Source organism: Phoenix dactylifera, chromosome 3, assembly GCF_009389715.1.
Source record: "Phoenix dactylifera cultivar Barhee BC4 chromosome 3, palm_55x_up_171113_PBpolish2nd_filt_p, whole genome shotgun sequence".
Classification (NCBI taxonomy): Eukaryota; Viridiplantae; Streptophyta; class Magnoliopsida; order Arecales; family Arecaceae; genus Phoenix; species Phoenix dactylifera.
Genome location: NC_052394.1, coordinates 10,263,049 through 10,281,601, shown reverse-complemented (window position 1 = coordinate 10,281,601; position 18,553 = coordinate 10,263,049). Strand labels below are relative to the sequence as shown.

General features: G+C 38.8%; 1 protein-coding gene across 2 annotated transcripts; it reads right to left on the bottom strand.

The window, feature by feature from the left end:
- Positions 1 to 5,084: 5,084 nt before the first annotated feature.
- Positions 5,085 to 9,037, bottom strand: LOC103723884. Of its 2 annotated transcripts, XM_039124590.1 has the most exons (5): positions 8,797 to 9,037; positions 6,149 to 6,214; positions 5,979 to 6,029; positions 5,550 to 5,610; positions 5,085 to 5,465 (listed from the first exon to the last, which is right to left on the bottom strand). In XM_039124590.1, the coding sequence occupies exons 1-5, from the start codon at positions 8,866 to 8,868 to the stop codon at positions 5,254 to 5,256; spliced, it is 462 nt and encodes a 153-aa protein (XP_038980518.1). In that variant the 5' UTR covers positions 8,869 to 9,037; the 3' UTR covers positions 5,085 to 5,253. The 2 variants fall into 2 exon arrangements, with proteins under 2 accessions (XP_038980518.1, XP_038980519.1); XM_039124591.1 differs by lacking the exon at positions 5,979 to 6,029.
- Positions 9,038 to 18,553: the final 9,516 nt, after the last annotated feature.

Sequence of the window (18,553 nt, the reverse complement as noted above, 5' to 3'; positions counted from 1 at the left end):
AAGGGATCTTTGGAGTGGCCCTTCAGGACCTGGAGCTGTCTGTGGAGATCGTCCACCCGCCGGTCCAGGGAGCGCGACCGGTGGGTGGGAGACAAGGAGCGGCGCGAGGGGGACCGACTGGAGTGCGGGCCCCTCGAGGACTGGGGTGTCTGAGAACGCGCCCGGGTCCGCCTCTCGTACCCCGCGCAGCTCCGATGAGAAGGTCCTGGCAGAATGGACCGCACTCGAGAATCCTCCTCGCGCCGGCGCTCCTCTCCATGGGAGAGGAAGGAGCGCGGGTTGTGAGGAAGAGGCGAGTGCTCGGGGAGCAGCGGCTCCTGAGCCCGCTGCGGCACCCGAGAGATCACACCCTGTAGATTTTGCACTGCCTCCGCGAGGGTGCGAACCTGCTGGGCTAGCTGGTCGAACTGAGCAGGTTCGACCGTCTGAATGGGAGGAGAAGCGGTGGAATGCTGCTGAGAGTGTGTTGGGGACGCAGCAGCCTCCCGGCCAGAGGCGCGAGAGGCTCCGCGACCGGAAGCATTGGAAGCTCCGCGACCACCTCGCCGTGCCATTACGATCGTTCTGAGATTCGGCCCCTCCTTCTAGCGCCAACTGTTGCTGGTGGTCCAAACCGAGAACGATTGACACGACGGTGTGAACGGGGTTCCGCCTGAGTTGTCTTGGTTGGTGCTGGTTGCGCTCCACCTTCCGCCAAGGAACCTGCAAACAAGCCTTGCACCACCACCAGGGTGGTGATGGCCCTCCGACGGTCAAGTCAGAGGAGATTGGAGGAGGAGAGATGATAATCACAAGTGGGAGAGAGTGCTCTGGGAGGTATTGCTTACCCCCCCCCCTTCTCCCCCCAGCCGCGTATATACCTGGCTGGGAGGTCTCTCAGGGGGGTTTGTCGTCGTGGGGCACGATAGAATGGCCACTGACATGGCCGTTACGGGGCGTCGTGGAGCAGCGCTGGGTACGGCCATGACAGGGCGTAGTGGAGCTCCGCTTTGTACGGTTGATACAGGAGATCGTGGGCAGCATCGGGTACAGCCGTTGCAGGGAGTAGTGGAGCAGGAGGCCGCGGCGTGCCTCTGGAGAATAGCCTGTCGTTATCAAAAGATCTCCGACTCGGGGTCGGAGTGCTGGATCATAGGGCAGCCGACCCGGGGTCGGGCTGCGAAGCCGAGGAGGTCCGACTCGGGGTCGGAGTGCTGGATCATAGGGCAGCCGACCCGGGGTCGGGCTGCGGAGCCGGGGAGGTCCGACTCGGGGTCGGAGTGCTGGATCATAGGGCAGCCGACCCGGGGTCGGGCTGCGAAGCCGAGGAGCTCCGACTCGGGGTCGGAGTGCTGGATCATAGGGCAGCCGACCCGGGGTCGGGCTGCGAAGCCGAGGAGGTCCGACTCGGGGTCGGAGTTCTGGGTCAAAGGGTAACTGTAGCTTTCCTGGATACGCGTGCCGATCACGTGGGGCATGGCGGCTTAATTCCCCCATAACAAAATCCATTAGTTGCCTTTGTGTCTTCAGAATCAGAGATCCAGTTAGCATCACTATACCCTTCTAGTACAGTGGAAAAATCAGAATAGTATATTACATAGTTAATAGTACCCTTCAAATATTTAAGAAGCCTTTCTATTGCATCCCAATGTGTTTTATCGGGGTTACTAGTGTATCTACTCAGTCTTCCTACAGTATAGGAGATACCTGGTTTTGTATAGTTAGATAAATACATAAGACTTCCAATTAATTGAGAATACTTTAATTGGAAAAACCTATCCCCACCATTTTTCTTTAATTTTATGCTAGGATCATATGGGGTGCTAATTGGCTTGTAATTTTCGTACCCAAATTTTTTTAACACCTTTTCAACATAGTGAGATTGACTCAGAACAATCTCATTTTGTATCCTTCTAATTCTGATTTCTAAAATTACTTTAGCTAACCCTAGATCTTTCATCTCAAAATTGTCACTTAAGTATTTCTTCAGTTCTAAAATTGTGATATGTTTACTACCAAAAATTAAAATATCATCTATGTATAAACATAGATAATAATAGAGCTATCAAATATTTTCCAATATACACATTTATCAAAGTCACAAATATTAAAGCCATGTGACAAAATGACTTGGTCAAACTTTTCATGCCACTGTCTAGGAGCTTGTTTTAATCTATATAAAAATTTGACTAGCTTACACACTTTATTCTCTTGACCAGGAACTACAAAACCTTCTCGCTGCTCCTTATAAATTTCTTCATATAACTCGCCATTAAGAACGGCGGTTTTTACATCCATTTGATGGATTTCAAGTTTATATAATGTTGCCAATGCTATAAGCACTCGAATTGTAGTTATCCTAATGACTGGACAATAAGTGTCAAAATAGTTCATTCCTTCCCTTTGACTAAAACCTTTAGTAACTAATCTAGCTTTGTATTTTCCAATGGATTCATCATGATTTTGTTTCCTTTTAAAGACCCATTTGCATCCTAGTGGTCTAGACCTTGGAAGTAAGTTGGTTAACACCCATGTATTGTGTGAAAGGATTGATTCCATCTCACTTTTAATAGCTTCCTCCTATAGAGGTGCATCTCTAGATTTCATTGCTTCAGCATATGTCAAAGATTTATCTTCAACAAGGAATGTGTAGAAATCATCTCCTAGCTTTTTCTCTATTTTAGATCTCCCGCTCCTTCTAAGTTCAACTTGGGGTTCTATTACAGTGTTATCATTTTGTGATTTGGAGGATTCTCTTATTTCTAACTTTCTCTTTTTTCATAGGAAACACATTCTTAAAAAATACTGCATCATTTGATTCTTTAATAGTGTTCGGTGTAATGTTAGGTACATCTGATTGTACTACCAAGAATCGATATGCATTACTATTTTCCGCGTATCCTATGAAAAACTGCATCGAAAGATTTAGGAGACAATTTAGTCGTCTTGCTAGAGTTAATTTTAACTTTGGCAAGGCAAACCCAAACTTTAAAATATTTTACACTAGGTTTTCTATCCCACCATAATTCATATGGTGTTTTCTGGTTAGCTTTAAAAGGTATACGATTAAGTATTTTACATGCCGAAATTAGAGCTTCACCCCACAAATTATTGAAAAGACCAAAACTAGTATGCATGGAGTTAATCATGTCAATAAAAGTTATATTTTTTCTTTTAGCAACTCCATTTGACCGAGGAGAATAAGAGGCAGTAGTACTTATCCAAAGAGAGGGTGTGTCTCTTATGCTCCAAAGAGATTTTAAAATTCGTTTAGGAAGATGGAAGCTTTTATTGACAATTTTGAAAGAGATTCGCCTCCTTACGTGCACCGAATTCTGGTGATTCCTCCCCAAGATACAACGAACCGTTAAATTTGTAGACGTGCACAGTATTACAAAATTTCTTGAACTCAACAGGGACTTTTCTATATGCTCGTACACAATAGAATTAGAGCCAAAGGACGAAGAGAGATCGGCGAAGAGGAGACCAACAACCAGCTCTCCCCTCTTCTCCTCTCCCCTCACCGCTTGAAAAAAAAATTGGAAAAGAAAGGAAAGAAAAACCAAAGAAGGAAAAACCTCTAATAGATATGAAGAGGAGGAATTAAATGAGGGTGAGAGGGCTCTCCTCTCTCTCCCACCTCGAGTAACGTTGGAGCCCAATGTATATTTGGCATTCACGATGGGTTTAAATGAGTTTAAACAGGGTGGAACGATTTCATAACCGTTTCAAATTTCAAAACCTCTTACATCTTCTGCTATGATGTTGTTAGAAAAGGATAGCTCTCCCAACCTCTTCCATTTTTTTTGTGAATATTTTGCAATATGAGTGAAAGATGAGCAGCCGAGTAGAAAGGAGTGCATACGACTGCTAATATGGTTTATGTGAATGCAAGAATGGGGGCACTCCTAATTGTAAAAGGAATGCATAGGACTGCCGAAGAGCACCTGAGAACCTCAGAAAAGCCCATCTATGAGTCTTGGGTAGGGTGAAGTTAGATACATATCCATATTTATGATACAGATGTGGATGTTGGATTAAAAAAATTTAAATCCATATTTGTTTTAGATGGATAAAGATATAAATCGGATACGAAAAGTATAACTATAAATATAGATATGAGTTGGATAATTAAACTTTATGACTAGAGAATCAAAGAAATTACTAAGTCAAAAATAAGACAAGTTAATAATATATTAATATGATTATTTATTTTTTTTAAAAGTTCATGATTGCTATATAAAATTAAATAAAATGACAAAAAGAATCGGATATATAGATATGGATCATTTGATATCCATATCTATATTCGTTTTTTTTTTTTATGGATATGAAAAATGATATCAGTCGGACGCTCAAATTTCTATTTATATATGGATTGATTCAAATATAAAAATGTATCTAAATAAATATTATCTAATCTATTTCACCCCACGTCTTAGAAACCAGCAATAGGATCCCATGTATCCGTCGATTTTATGTTCATGGAATCAAAGAGATTAGAATCAGTGAACTTCTTCTGTCTCTCCCTGTTGTAAGTACTCTGTACTCATAATTGAGAATTTTCACTTCCCTGAAGTGACTCTAGTTTCTTATCAAAAACAAGCATCTTTACCGTTTGTTGGACAAGGTTTAATATGGTAGTTCGCTCTCTCACTTCTGCCAAACCAAACATGCGAAAATGGTGAGTTCAGCTGCAACCCTCTTCCGCCAAACCAAACAACCCTAGAGTGAGAATAAGAACTGAGCTCAAGGAAACATGTTTGCTAAGTATGGAAAAATCGATAAGCATCCGAAATGCCGATGCACCACCCCCATTTCATTGATCAGGGCCTCTGAGATATGTCCAGGTGCAGGTGTATACCTATCAAACCGATTTGCTTTACTATTTCCTTTGTTGAAAGCTTCAGATATCATTCATAATGTGCGAATTTGAAACACTGGTTTCGTGACTCCAATCACAACAACATATTGTTACAATTAGCTAGCACCCCACACTCATGAAGCATTGTATTAACATCGACATCGCTTTGTGATCCAAAATAAAGACACCTAAAGAGTAACAAGTATTCTTGAGTTCAAAAATGAAACAGACTTGCTCATAATTGAAATCATAATATGCAGCCACTTTTTTTGCTAAAAAGGAGGAGCAGAGCACCACCTGACTTCATTAAGGAAATAAAGTGGTACAAAAGGCCTGAGCCAACACAATATGCGGTATATTGGGTATTGGAAAACTCACATAATTGGCAAGTACATGTGCCCTATCAACAATCAAATATTTCGATCGACAGCAGCCTCAACAAATCCCCAACCATCTTCAATATCAGGCCCCATCCAATAACCAGTTATTATCACATTGGAATCTTCAGTCTTGCAGCTAGCAACCGAAACACACAAATATCTGACAGGCATCAATAGATTCTGACAGCATCCCATAGTGATGTCAAAACTGATGATGTTGTTAGGTCTGGATAGTTTCATGGCTGCAAATAATAGTGCAAAGCATCAGCTAAAATGGATGTGTTTAAATTTAAATAATTGCACACCACAGAGCGATGGGATTAGACCTGGCCTGGGTGCTGCTTGACCCGATATTCTACTTACAAGTGAAGCTTGTACTCGCGCCCCCTGCCAACAGGTTGATAACATATCAGAGAGAGGAAGTCCATCAGTATGACAGACACTTATAAAACAGACAACATGACAAAATGCCACTAGCAAGCAAGAACTGGATGTAGGCATTTGGTTCTCTTTCATCACATTATGAAAGTCTTCCGTTTGATTTGGAGTCATAAATGGAGATAATGCGGACATCTTCCCCCTTTGCAAAAAGAACAAGCTGATTCAACTTCTCATAAATTATAAGCCTAGTTTATTGAGTGTTGAAAGGGGGTCTCCTGGTGGATATTTCATATGCTGTAATTGGCTGGAAAATGTAAACTTGAAACCTTTGATATAGTTATCAAGAACTGGCATTTCAGTATAGCTAAAATCACCTCATCAGCAGATTTTGGTATCCTATGCATAGAAGTTGCATGAGACTCCAGCTTCAGTAACCATGCATGTAATGCATCAAAAATAACAATTCCAAGTAAATCCATAATTACAAGGGACAACCAACAGATATCATAGCTGAACATTCAAATATCCCCTGAAGATATCATACGTGTACATTCGACACCAGCTGATCACTGCAGTAACTATGAACATAGAAGAACATCACGTGGCAGTTCTGAAAATGCAAAAGATTAAATGTCATTTTGAATTAAGTACTTCAAGTGTAGTAAATCACTTAAAAGAGTTCAATTCACTTAAAAGAGTCCAAAACTCTACTTTTAAAATACTGAAGAAGAAGATAGTTTAGGAAGCAAGTTGGGCTAAGAAGAGTTCTTGCAGGATAGCAGGAGACTGTTTGTGAAGCATAAAACACAAAACAATGAAAACTTAAGAGATGGTCTCCCATTAGAGATTCATTAAGAGACTTCAGATATATCTACATCATGCTTATAACATCGATTTTTGTTTTCTTTTTTTATTACGATTTTTGTGTTCTTTTCTTATTATTAATTCTTCTAAGTATACGAAACTTGGGAATAGGAATTATAATGCCGAAAGAAAGAGAAGTCACCTATCTAAACTGTTAACCAGTACTTATAAATGAATGTGCGAATGAAGGTAGTTGCAAATAGTTTTCAATCATCTATGAAAAAAAAATAGATGTCAATTGATCTACAACTTGCAGAAGTTGACAGGAAATCCTAACAGGATTGTTCAGCAGCAACGAAAAACTAATTAAAAACAACAAGCCACATAACAGATCAATTCCAGTAACATTACTGCAGTAACAAAGGAAAAGTACTGTCTTCAGACTCAAGATGTCATCTATACTGATAGTTCATGTCAGAGCATCTCCTTAAGAATCCATATGCCCAACTCTAAAGTGTTGAATTCAGAAATTGGTTTCAGTATGTCATTAAACCATCATGTGAGGAATCAATGCCATCAATTGCAGAGCATTTCCAATGTGCAGAAATCATGGGAATAAGAGGAGGCGATTATCTCTTTAATTTGCAAGAAAGGAAGTAAAAGCTAGCAAGCGTAACTTGCCACCATCTTTCTATGGTTTTCATAAATGATCACATCAAGAGGAACTACAAATGGAGGATCATGAATGACTTCTACAACAACAATAAGACTTCAAATAAATTGCCACAAGTTGAAGGAGATCAATTTCTCCTATCTACTTCATTCCTAGACATATAAAAGTATTCTCTTTGACACAACAATCTCACCAAAAGGCCTCCAGATGTTTCAACTACTATGGTCTCCAAAGATCGACTCAATTCTGGACAACACAAATAGATAGAATCATATGGAGGAACTACTATTATAGGTTTGAATAGGAGTTCGACTCTCATTTACCTCCATGCGTAAAATATTACATGCTTATAAGAAGGTGATTTGTTGAGGCCTTATACTCCGGGGTTTTCAAAACCAGTGACCTCCAATTCCTCCTACTTCTGCCATGCTCCATCACTTCTCCTCATATATAGTAAAAGCTTCAACTTATATATATCTCACCAACACCAAGATATCATATGGATACTGTGCCCAATCAGCTAAACACCAGCTAACGCCAGTCCTACTCAAGTCCTAAGAGACCTTTGAGGATCAAATTAACTTCCTCAGCTCATAACACCCTTGACAAGTTCTGTGTTTTCACTCTCAGTCCAGAATTGCTTAAGGCATAACACCCTGAAAGATTAAACACCAAAGGTCCATCCAGAAAAAGTTTCAGAAGCACCCTTTCTTCTAAACAAAGTACCCTGCCTATCCTAACCTAGATTCTCACCATCAAAAGAAGGTTTTCCTTTGAGGAGAGTAACAATACCTAGCATTCTTCTCGAACACCACTACCGTGTTTCAAGCAAATTGCGACAAACTTCTGTAATCCAATCAAACAAATTAAACGATAACTTCTCAGAAAAAATCTTCATCTTAGCACATCTCTCACTAAGTTATTATTGTAAGACAGAAGCATAGAAACAAAATATCACACCTAAAAAAACAATTTAATAAGAAAAAATAAAACAATGCCATCAAGCATGTATTGCCTCCAATTCTTAATAAGAAGCTGCAACTTCTTTTTGGGGAAGGCCAGGACACTCGAAGTTACCAACTCTCTCACTTTTCCACAACCCACATTGACACCCATCACCAAGAATTCACACTTTTCTTTTTTTAGATTGACACCTCGAACCACTTTAAGTGAATGCAACAGAGACCAGCCCAGCATAAAAGGCACCTTAAAATTGATGCTAAAAAGACCCTTATGCACTGCTTTAAATCCATTCACCAAATTAAAACTCCATAGCCCACTGCACTACCATCTCCTTAGATAAGGCCAATCTTTTTCTTTTTCCATTTTTTTTTCTTTACCCTTTTTAATAAGAATCCACATCTACTCCATAGATAGCCTCCTACAATACTTCAATCTTAACTTGGCTAATTGCTACTAAGAACACCCTGGTAAGGATTTCATTAAAAAAAAAGGAAGCATTTAATTACAAATTTTAGTGCCGCTATAATAATAATGTCTCAGCCAACATAGTTATCGGAGGAATAAGTCTACAGGACCCCGAGGCAAAGATGCCGTCACTGTATAACCCTCGTAGTGCTGATTAATAATCTGGTACTAGTATAGCTGATAACAACCCAAAAATTTCTCTAAACAACTAAAAATGTCAACTTTAAGCAGAACCAATTGAACAAAATTGAGATTTGGGAAGGACGACAGAAGAAGCGGTTTGTTACCTCTTTCAGCGCTGTCGGGCGATGGGGAAGGATGGAAGGCCTCAAGGAGGGGTTGCAGATTCCACAAGCCATTAAGAGAGAGAGAGAGAGAGAGAGAGAGAGAGAGAGAGGGAGGAGGAGGAGGAGGAGGAGGAGGAGGAGGAGGAGGGAGGGAGGGAGGGAGGGAGTGTATAGATTGAGCCGTAACCGCACTGCGGAATCTGTAATCGACCATTGACGACGCGAACACCAACCCAACCTGCAGCTCGCTCGCTTTAAATCGACTCAGGTTTGGCACAAATGGATATTGGCCATAAATGGGTCAATTCGTTTGCACCCGTTCTGTAGGTCCTAGCAAAAAATAAAAAAAATAAAATAAAATAAAATAAAGAACGTTAGATAGATTTTTGATCTATTTAACCTATTTTAACCTATTAGGTCCGATCATAGCCTAATTCATTTAACTTATTTTAAAACTCATTGAACTATTTAAGACCCACTTAACTCATTTTAATTTTTTTAATACTTGTTTAATTTATTTAATCTGATTTGATCCATTTACACCTATTTAATAAAAAAATAGATTTGAAATGAATTTTTGACTTGCTTTATCAAATTTTGTTTAATAAATTTTTAACCTAACGTACATCTAACTTGACCTGTCTCCAATCGTGCCAACTTGATTGCCATTGCTAATAGCGGTAGGGTTGAACCTGAGAAATATCTATTGTGTAATTGCATGGAAATGAACTAAAATCCAAAACCTCCGAATAATTGAGGTATTGTTGTCTAATTACATGGGAATGGACTAAAATCAGTTTATAATAGAATTGACAAACGTCTAAACAACTCAAGCTTGGTTCGAAGAAAGCTAGTTCAGGCTCGGTTTGAAGCTAAACAAACCAAGCCTGAACCAACAATATAAGCTCGAATTAATTTCAAGCCAAGCCAAAATATTCCCTAATCAAGAAGGCTTAGCTTGATTAGACTTTAAAATATATGTTATATATAAGTTTAGCTAGTGGGTATTGGATCTTAGATCCAACGATCGACAATATTCGGAGCACTTAAGCTTAAATGATTACTTAATTTTTGAATCCATTAAATATTAATTTAGATTTGAATCATGTTTCTAATTCAAGCTTAAGTAGAATTTCATTCAATCTTAAACTGATTTCTAGCTCAATTTACTATTTTTAGGCAAGTATTTTTCTGTGGTTTGGTTTGAAATTAAGTTCAAATTAAGCTCAAAGTAATGATAAAGAAACTACTTCCTGCACTTATAGTCTTAATTTTTTAATTAACAATGAGTAAAGCATGTGCAGCAAAACAAACAATTGATATTGATTTTTTAGTGTATCGTGCCATTATTTTCAAATTATTGAAAACTTTGAATTATCGATCTTATAAATCCTTCTCGAATGAGTTGATTTAGTCGAGCATTTTTTAAAGAAAACCAAATAGCGTGTACAAGAAAGACATGGATTAAAACAAACAATATTTTATTATAATAAAGTTTTTGATTCTATTTATATGTGTGGATCAATAACCTTACATTTTTCTTTTTTGTGAAAATGGAAGACTCAAACAGTATGGTTATAGAGACATCCATAGGCATCACATTACAAACCCTCAAGGGGTGGTGGAAACAGAGCAAGAGAATTCTAGAGGATGTTCACAACATGATGGGCAACATGAGATGCAACCCAATTTGCAACATTATTTGTCTATTTGTAAAGACCAGCCTGAAAGTTTCCCAATGATGGTGTCATTCTCCAGATATCCAGCAGCAATGGTGAAAGTCTTGGCAGCTTTCGAACCGGTTAACGATGGTGAGGGAGTCCCTTTCCAAGAAGATTTTCTTGGCATTGAGATTGAAGAAAGCATAATTAAGACCTTGGTAGGGAGCTCGAACCTCAGCCATGAGAACATTAGCATCAAAGAAGTTATTGCCTCCAAGTGCTATTACCATGCCTCTATGATCTTGGATAACAAAGCTTGCACCACTCAATTTCCCACCATTAAGAATGGTACCATCAAAGTTTATCTACACAAAATGATGGGTGGAGGTTCCTAGGTGAAATGAATCCCATAAGGAGAAGGTTAAAGATGATAGAAACCACAAATTCCCCATTGAAGAATGGGCATTGTTGTTGGTGGCTGCATGATTCCTGAAAGAAATATTCAGCTCTTTGCAAGATTTCTTTTGGGGAGAGAAGCAAAGCATCAAATATCCTTCTATTCCAAGCCAACCATATAAGATAGCCAATATTATAACAATGCAGCAGAGTTGTAGTGCCAAAGTTCTTATTTCTCTGAATTTTTTGAAATATTATATAAATGCTCCATCCTTTTTCAATTTTCAAATCTTTCCTAACAAAATTAAATGACAAGTTTGTTAAGTATTCTGAATCTACGTAGGTACTAGTTTTTTAATTATTTTTTTAGAAAACGGATTGATGAATTGGTTCAATGATATTATTGTAGGTACCTCTACAATAGCACTCTAACAGAGTTCCACCTTGCGAGATCATCATCTGACTCCTCATAATCGAGCCAACTACACCAATCTTAGACTCAATTTGCTTTATAACTGATGTTTGCCTATCTATACAGCTCCACCTGATAAATATAAGAAGCTAAGAGCTCATGTGTTATGACATTCTTCACATCTCTTAATGTTTTTATAGTGCACATGCATCATGTGGGGGGCGAAATGAATCATCCAGTTCACAACTAAAAGGCCGCCCAGTTCTAACCCAATAAACGCCAACACAGTCCGATCGAAGCCTCATTCCAGCCCGGAACCAGCTCAGCTTCAGATATTCGCTGACTCCCCCAACCGAGTTCGGGGTGTCTTCAGTATCGTCGACCCGCCCCGACCAAGCTCGGGGCGTCTACTTCAGTAGTATGCCTCGACCCTCGAGCTCGGGGCGTTCCACTGAGTACACCTCGAAATCCGAAAAGCCGAGCTACTCTCAGCACCCGTTAAGCCGACCTCGTCAAACACATGATGCGACCTCTCAACGGGCTCGGCCTCGCCAACAACTGCACCCATTTGCGCATCTACGCTCACCTACGTGGCCGTACATTACAATACCACCATGCCACGTCTCCATAGTCGGCCCTCAACAATCAAAGGACGGCACGATGACTACTCCGGCCATACACTGATGTGACTATCAACTCCCTACCGTTCTTAAGAACGGGTAGTACTACACACTACCAACGAGCCTAAGCTGCGCACCATTTTGCTCAGAACCATGCCTCTTCATGATGAGGGCTGACAGTGCCTCTGCCACCTGGGCCTCTCCACTAGGACTATAAATAGCCTGGTCAGGTAACTTCTAAGGAACTTTTTGGCTGGATCAAATTTATCATACTCTAACTTGATCGTCGGAGGGCCCTCACCGGAAACACCGGTGAGGCTTTTATGCAGGTCCGCAGCCGTCGCGTAGGAAGTGGCTCTCGTCTCCTTCTTCCAACAACTGGTGGCTCCCTCGACTCCACCGGTGTGGTCACCCTTGGGCCAAATTTGAACCACAACACAACCATTCATGCCCTATTGTAACGTACCCATTGTAGGCCAAATTTGGGCCAGTTCAATCACTTTAGGCCATGTTGGGCCGTACACATTGTGGGCCAAATTTGGGCCCTATTCAGTCACGTTGGGCCCTATTGGGCCATGTCCTTTGTAAGCCGAGCTCGGGCTCTATTCATCCTGTTGGGCCATGTCCATGGTGGGTCGTATTCCTTTGGGACTTGTTGGGCCTTGTTCATCCCTCTTGGGCCATACCAAATATGGACCCTATCCATCCCTTTTAGGCCGTACCAAATATGGGCCCTATCCATTCCTTTTGGGCCGTACCCATTTTGGACCATGTTCACCGTTGTGGGCCTTATTGGGCCCTGTTCATCCATTGTGGGCCGAGTCCATGCATTTTGGACCAAAAACAATAATTGATCCAGGTCGACCTAAGCCAAATATCTCTTTTCTGATTTTGGTCAAACTGGACTAAATAGGCCAAGCTTCTGATTGGACCTTATTGAATCAAGCCCAAAAGCTCAATAAGCCTTAAGATCGTGCATCTCTTTCTCTTTCTAAGCAAGCCCACATTCTAACTAGATCAAGACCTTTCTTTTAATGGTCGATTCGAACCACTCGAATCGAGCCCAAGACCAGGATCAGACCAAATACAGATCCGACTAAAGATTCTCTCTCCTCTCTCCACTTTCTCTCTACTTTCTCTCTCTAGAATTCAAAGAAACCTAGAGCCGAGTCATGTCGACCTGATTTGTGAACCTGAGTTGACCCCTAGAAAGAGGCCTTGAACTGCTTGGGCGCTCGGGGTCGCCTACTAAACCGATCATCCGACCTTATCAAGATCGATGGAACTCACTTATGATGAGTTTACCTTCGCTATGATCGAGTCCATGCCCTATAATTTATTAATCGAATTGTTTAGATCTGACCCACCCAGAATCGTCGAACGCTTGACCCTATCTTATTATTTTAATGCGATTAAGATTGTCAAATAGAATATAATTATTTTTTTAAATATTTTTATAGGGTTAACTGGATTGTCTAGCGAAGTGACCCTGGCATAAGCCTTTTGAATTTCAAAATACTAATTAATTTCTAGTACAAAATTATGAATGATATTTGATATGATAGATCCTGTTTTTCTTAAAATATAGGATTAAGCATGTGATTGATAATGAAACCTGTTTTTGGTCAAATAGCATCTTTACTGAATTATTGATGTAAATGATTTATATATAATTTATGAAAAACTATATGAAATGATATATGTGGCATGATTAGAATACTTCATTAAAAATTGCATATTTCGCATAATTATACATGATTAAACTATTGTGACACCATTTAGCATTTTCAAACCTACTATTTATGGTATGGTTTATGAAAAATTATGAAATATTTTAAAAGCTCTCAGATAGCTATGACTGCTTCTAAAAATAGAGGACAATCAATACCCTGGAGCTAGCATCCAACAAAAATGGCCCTCTACCAATGGATTAAAGATAGTAATGAATATCAATTATGAATCTTGCCAATTACGAAGATTACCGTGTCACGGGATTATAGTCACCATAGCAGCATGCACATCTGCGAGCAAGGTTTTAAAATGTGCAATGGCTAAATGGCAAAAAAAAAGAAAAATGAGTTATGCAATTATTTGCAAAATGAGCTTGAAACATTGTTCATGGAAATTATATGATTTATACATGCATGACTTGCTTTATGACATGCTTTTAATATATATGCTATGAAATGCTTATTTTGGATAAACTATTATTTTCTTTATATGATGCATTGACTTGAAAAAACTCATGCTTGATCTGGTAAGATGGTGCATGGTTACTTATCGAGTCGCAAAGCTCATATGCCTCTTTTTGTTTTTTTTTTATTTCAGATAAGTACGGTTGCTAGGAGTGGAGAAGAATAAAAGAAAATAAAGTTTGAAGCATAGTTACAAGGATTCATGGATGCAGCTATACTAATAAATTTGCGTTGTAATCTTGCAAAATCAAATAGTTGATTTGGATGATATGTACCTGCTTCCTTTGATTTACAAATGAAGATGATCAAATGTTATTTTGTTACATGGAAGAATTTTGTTATCATAGGCTTCGTGTTATTGTGGGCAAATTCCTACGGTAGCACAGCCGGGTCATGGGCCAGACTTAGGGCTTAACAAATCATGTCTGGATCAGGGCCGTGACAGGTCCAAACCTCTTCTAAATGCTCTATACTTGCATAATTGACCAGGAGATCAGCTACTTGATTACCTTCCTGCATGATAACGTTTCGAAGTAATATTTCGTTGATATTTTCCAGCTCAAGCTAAGCCCCCAACTCAGTACGAAGTAAAAGTTGGATTTAATTTGGCTTCTGACACCCAATTCGAGTTGCATGCGTAACTATGGGATATAACTTGTCAACTTGAAAGCCCAAAGCCTGAAACTTTAAAGGGGAAAAAATCTTCAGTTGATTCAAATCTCCTGCATTCAAATGCCCGTTCAGAATGCTTATGTTGGAAGGATCAAGGCAGGTTCCATGCTTTTCGAAACTTGCACCATTCTTAATAGAAATATTTCAAATGATACGTTAGGCCTTGCTGATTTCAAAATAAGAAATGACATTGGGCTTCCCTTTCAGAGCTGAATGGTTGCACCACAACGCCTTGATGCTCCAGCAATCTAACCTCTGTAACTTCTGATATCATAGAAACCATGCTTGCCTATTTTAAACACCAACTTCACCAATACATATAGATCATCTGTCTTGTTGCATCTAATAAAACCTTGCAAGTTAGTTGCTTGACCTTGCAAGCTGATGAAAAAGAAGAGGAGTGTCTTTTCTGCAATTTTCTTGAGCCTTTTTGGGATGATCCAATGTCTTCAAACTTCATTAATGCTAAGTGACATCTTGTTACTGCTTGGAATAGAATTTGTAGGTGAGTTTTGCCATGTTATACACATGTTCTTCCATTTACCTGAAGAATCGACACAATGGTAGGATTCGAGAGTGACAAAATCTGAGATTTTTCTAAGAAACCACCTTCTGCACTCCACTGAAAAGAGCTATCAACCTATTCTTTTTTTTTTCATTTTTTGCTAAGATGAGTGATTCACACCATTCTAGTATGAATAGATCCAAAAGATTTAGAAAGTAAAATATCCCGAAGTGCCCTCGGAGTTGCTATCAAGTCGGTTAGTCCATAGCATCTCCATAGAGTGCTTAGCCACGAAGGAGGGCATCCAGTCCGCAACCCCATTCACCTCACGGTAGATACGCCTCGCAAAGAATGAAGTACCCTCTCTTGCAAGTTTTCAAATGTCCTACAATATGGGGTGTATACCCACCCCCCTAACCTATTCTCTTCTCGGTAGATTTTGGATCCTAGCAAGAAGATTATTCTTCTCTCTTTTTTTTGGATTCTCTTTCAATGTACTCTGTAACTTTGCTTGTTTCCACTAGGTGATGGCACTTTTCTTTTTTTGATCTGTTCTACTACTCAAAGTATGTATGGCTTTACCTATATTTTGTTAATCAAGATTGGTGGAGCAAGATTAATCAAGATTGGTGGAGCTCTTGCTCCTCCTTCTCTTAGAGCAAAAAAAAAAAAAGAGGGGGTCCTAAATGGACTGAAAAAAATACTGATCAGTCCAGATGTTGACAAGATTTAATGATATATGATGACTGATGGTGAATATTCAAACAATGTAAAAGAATGACAAGGGTCATAATTAACTACTAGATGCAGTGCCATTGGACAATCACATGAAATGCCTCCATGATGCTTCAACTGAGGACAAAGATGGAATTCAAGTCATCAAACAAATGATGGACTTTAATGTTAGACAAACATGAGTCCATTGCTCAAATCAAAAAGAATTCAGAATTCAGCACTGCTTGTTTTCATGTTCGTTTTAACCCTTTAGATCATCTAAATTCTGCATCAGTGTAAGTAGGAGTTTTTATATCTTAGTTTTATCTGGTTTTCATTACATGAAGTATGGACTTAGTCTGTTAAGAGTTTAGATTAACTTTAAAATCTTAATAAGACATTAATTAACTCACATCTTTCCAATGCCACAGCAGTTGATTCTATTAGCTAATTTCTTGGACACAATTTGAGGCACCTCAAACAATAATTTCTTGAAGGATTTTGACTTAGGGAACTAGAATACTTTGGTGATATGACCAACTGCTTGATGAATGAGACTTCATCGAATCCATTAGGATAGAATTAACAAGAGATTTAAAATTCATGCTGGCAAATAATAAAAGATTTGCGGACCAGCATCGATGGTGGAACTCTGACATTTTTCTCAGGTTACATTAATTTTGTATTCATGAGTTATTTTAATCTAGACTTTTTTTTTTTGTAAATGTCTAGCTCTGCTGTATTTAGTTTCTTTCTTTTTCTGAATTTGTTATTCCAGATTAAGTTTCTTCCGTTTTAGTTCTTGGAGGATAAGAGGAATTGCAGCAAGCCTATCTCATTAGAGATATGACCTATTTCATTGAAAAATTCCTAGCAGGACTTCTCTGATATCCCAACAATTTGCTTTTAACTGTAGATCCTCATGGACAAGAATGCTTTGGAAGATTTCATGTTACTGAAATATAACAGTTTGGTGATGCAGTATACCTGTTGAAAAATGAGTCTGATCAAAACTTTTGAAGATATGGATTACCAAGAACTCTGAGGTTCGAGACTTTCTTCATATTGGAGAATGATGGAAGCATATCTATGATTTATTTTATATTAGAAGGTAGAGCTTAAAGGTCATTCCCAACTTATCTAAAATTACCCTATACATCTAAGTTGCAAATGAATTACTTCACGAATTCTAGAATTTTCAGATTATTTCTAAGCTTTTTATGTCTCTTTTGATCCAGTTTTTTCTGAGGTTGTGTTTCTTTCTTTTATAATGCATCAAGGCAAAAAGGATTGCATGAAGCTCAACAGGGTTATGACTTCTTTCATTGAGTAATCACAAAAATTAGGCTAATACTCCAATAATTTGGTTTCAGACAAAGTGCTATATGATACATCAACTCTGCTTATACTTAGGTAATGAACCTATTACTTGCTTAAGGACATTTCTGTATCATTGCCAAAGTTTTTGAAGCATGCATGATCATACTAATGATGGCACCCCTTGATGCAACAGATTCAAGGAACATCGGATGCCTGCAAAGCACGAGCTCTTCGCATGCGGATCTATTCATGTTACATTGGTTGATCTTGTCGATTGGCACAATTCCATGCCATGTCGCAGTTTTCAAGCTTTCTCATCTCCCAACTTGACATCTGTCGACAAGCTGTGTAAGTCCAATGAACAATCTGATATATTTGTTTCTAATGTTCATGATGTAACCAAGGCAGACAACCCATATCAGCTCCCAATGCAAGAGGTCCTGCTATCAACTCCTCCTAAAAGCACAGCAACTCAAGGATGGTCCCCCCCAAAGAGCTTAGAGCTTTACATTAAAAAATAAGACCCTATAGTTTTAAAATAACAAATCTTCTCTATATGTTTGTTGGATTTTTCATATTTCTAGCTGCACATGGTTCTCATTGTCATCCATTGGAGATTCAAATATCTATTCATTTATATTTCAGTAGTATAGTTGAAGTTCATTAAAGTCAATAACTTATTGACAAGAAATCATGCAATAAAATTCAGTATGAAAGCACTCTTTAGATTTAAAATAACTTGAGATTACAGAAATTTAAATCTGACTTAAGCACGGGATGCTTCCCTTCAATATTTAAGGTCCCATGATCGATGCAGAAAAAATTAACTTTCTGGTGAAACCATCTTATGAGTAACTTTTGACGGAAGTCTAATTGTTTCTTTGATGTGGAAATGAAAACTTGAGATGCTCCATTCGTTCTACTATAACACAAGTACAAGGGTAAACAAGAATTATCCAGAAACTGTAAAAAATTTATGTATACAAAACATCATAAATAGATTTTTGAGTTATTTGTTTGCCCTTCATTATATATGAGCGAAAACACTTGATTTTCAAGTTAAATGGAAAGTATGAAGTAGAATCTTTTTAATAGGCAACAGTGATTACTTTTGAACTTCTTAAGCCAGCCAGCAAAAAAATGTCTACAAGATTTGTATCTGTCCACATGTATTACAGCAATCAAAAAAAATTCAGACGCTTCATGCATTTGTTTCAGAGTCAGATTAGAAACTGAAAAGGATAATTTTAACATGGGGAAAC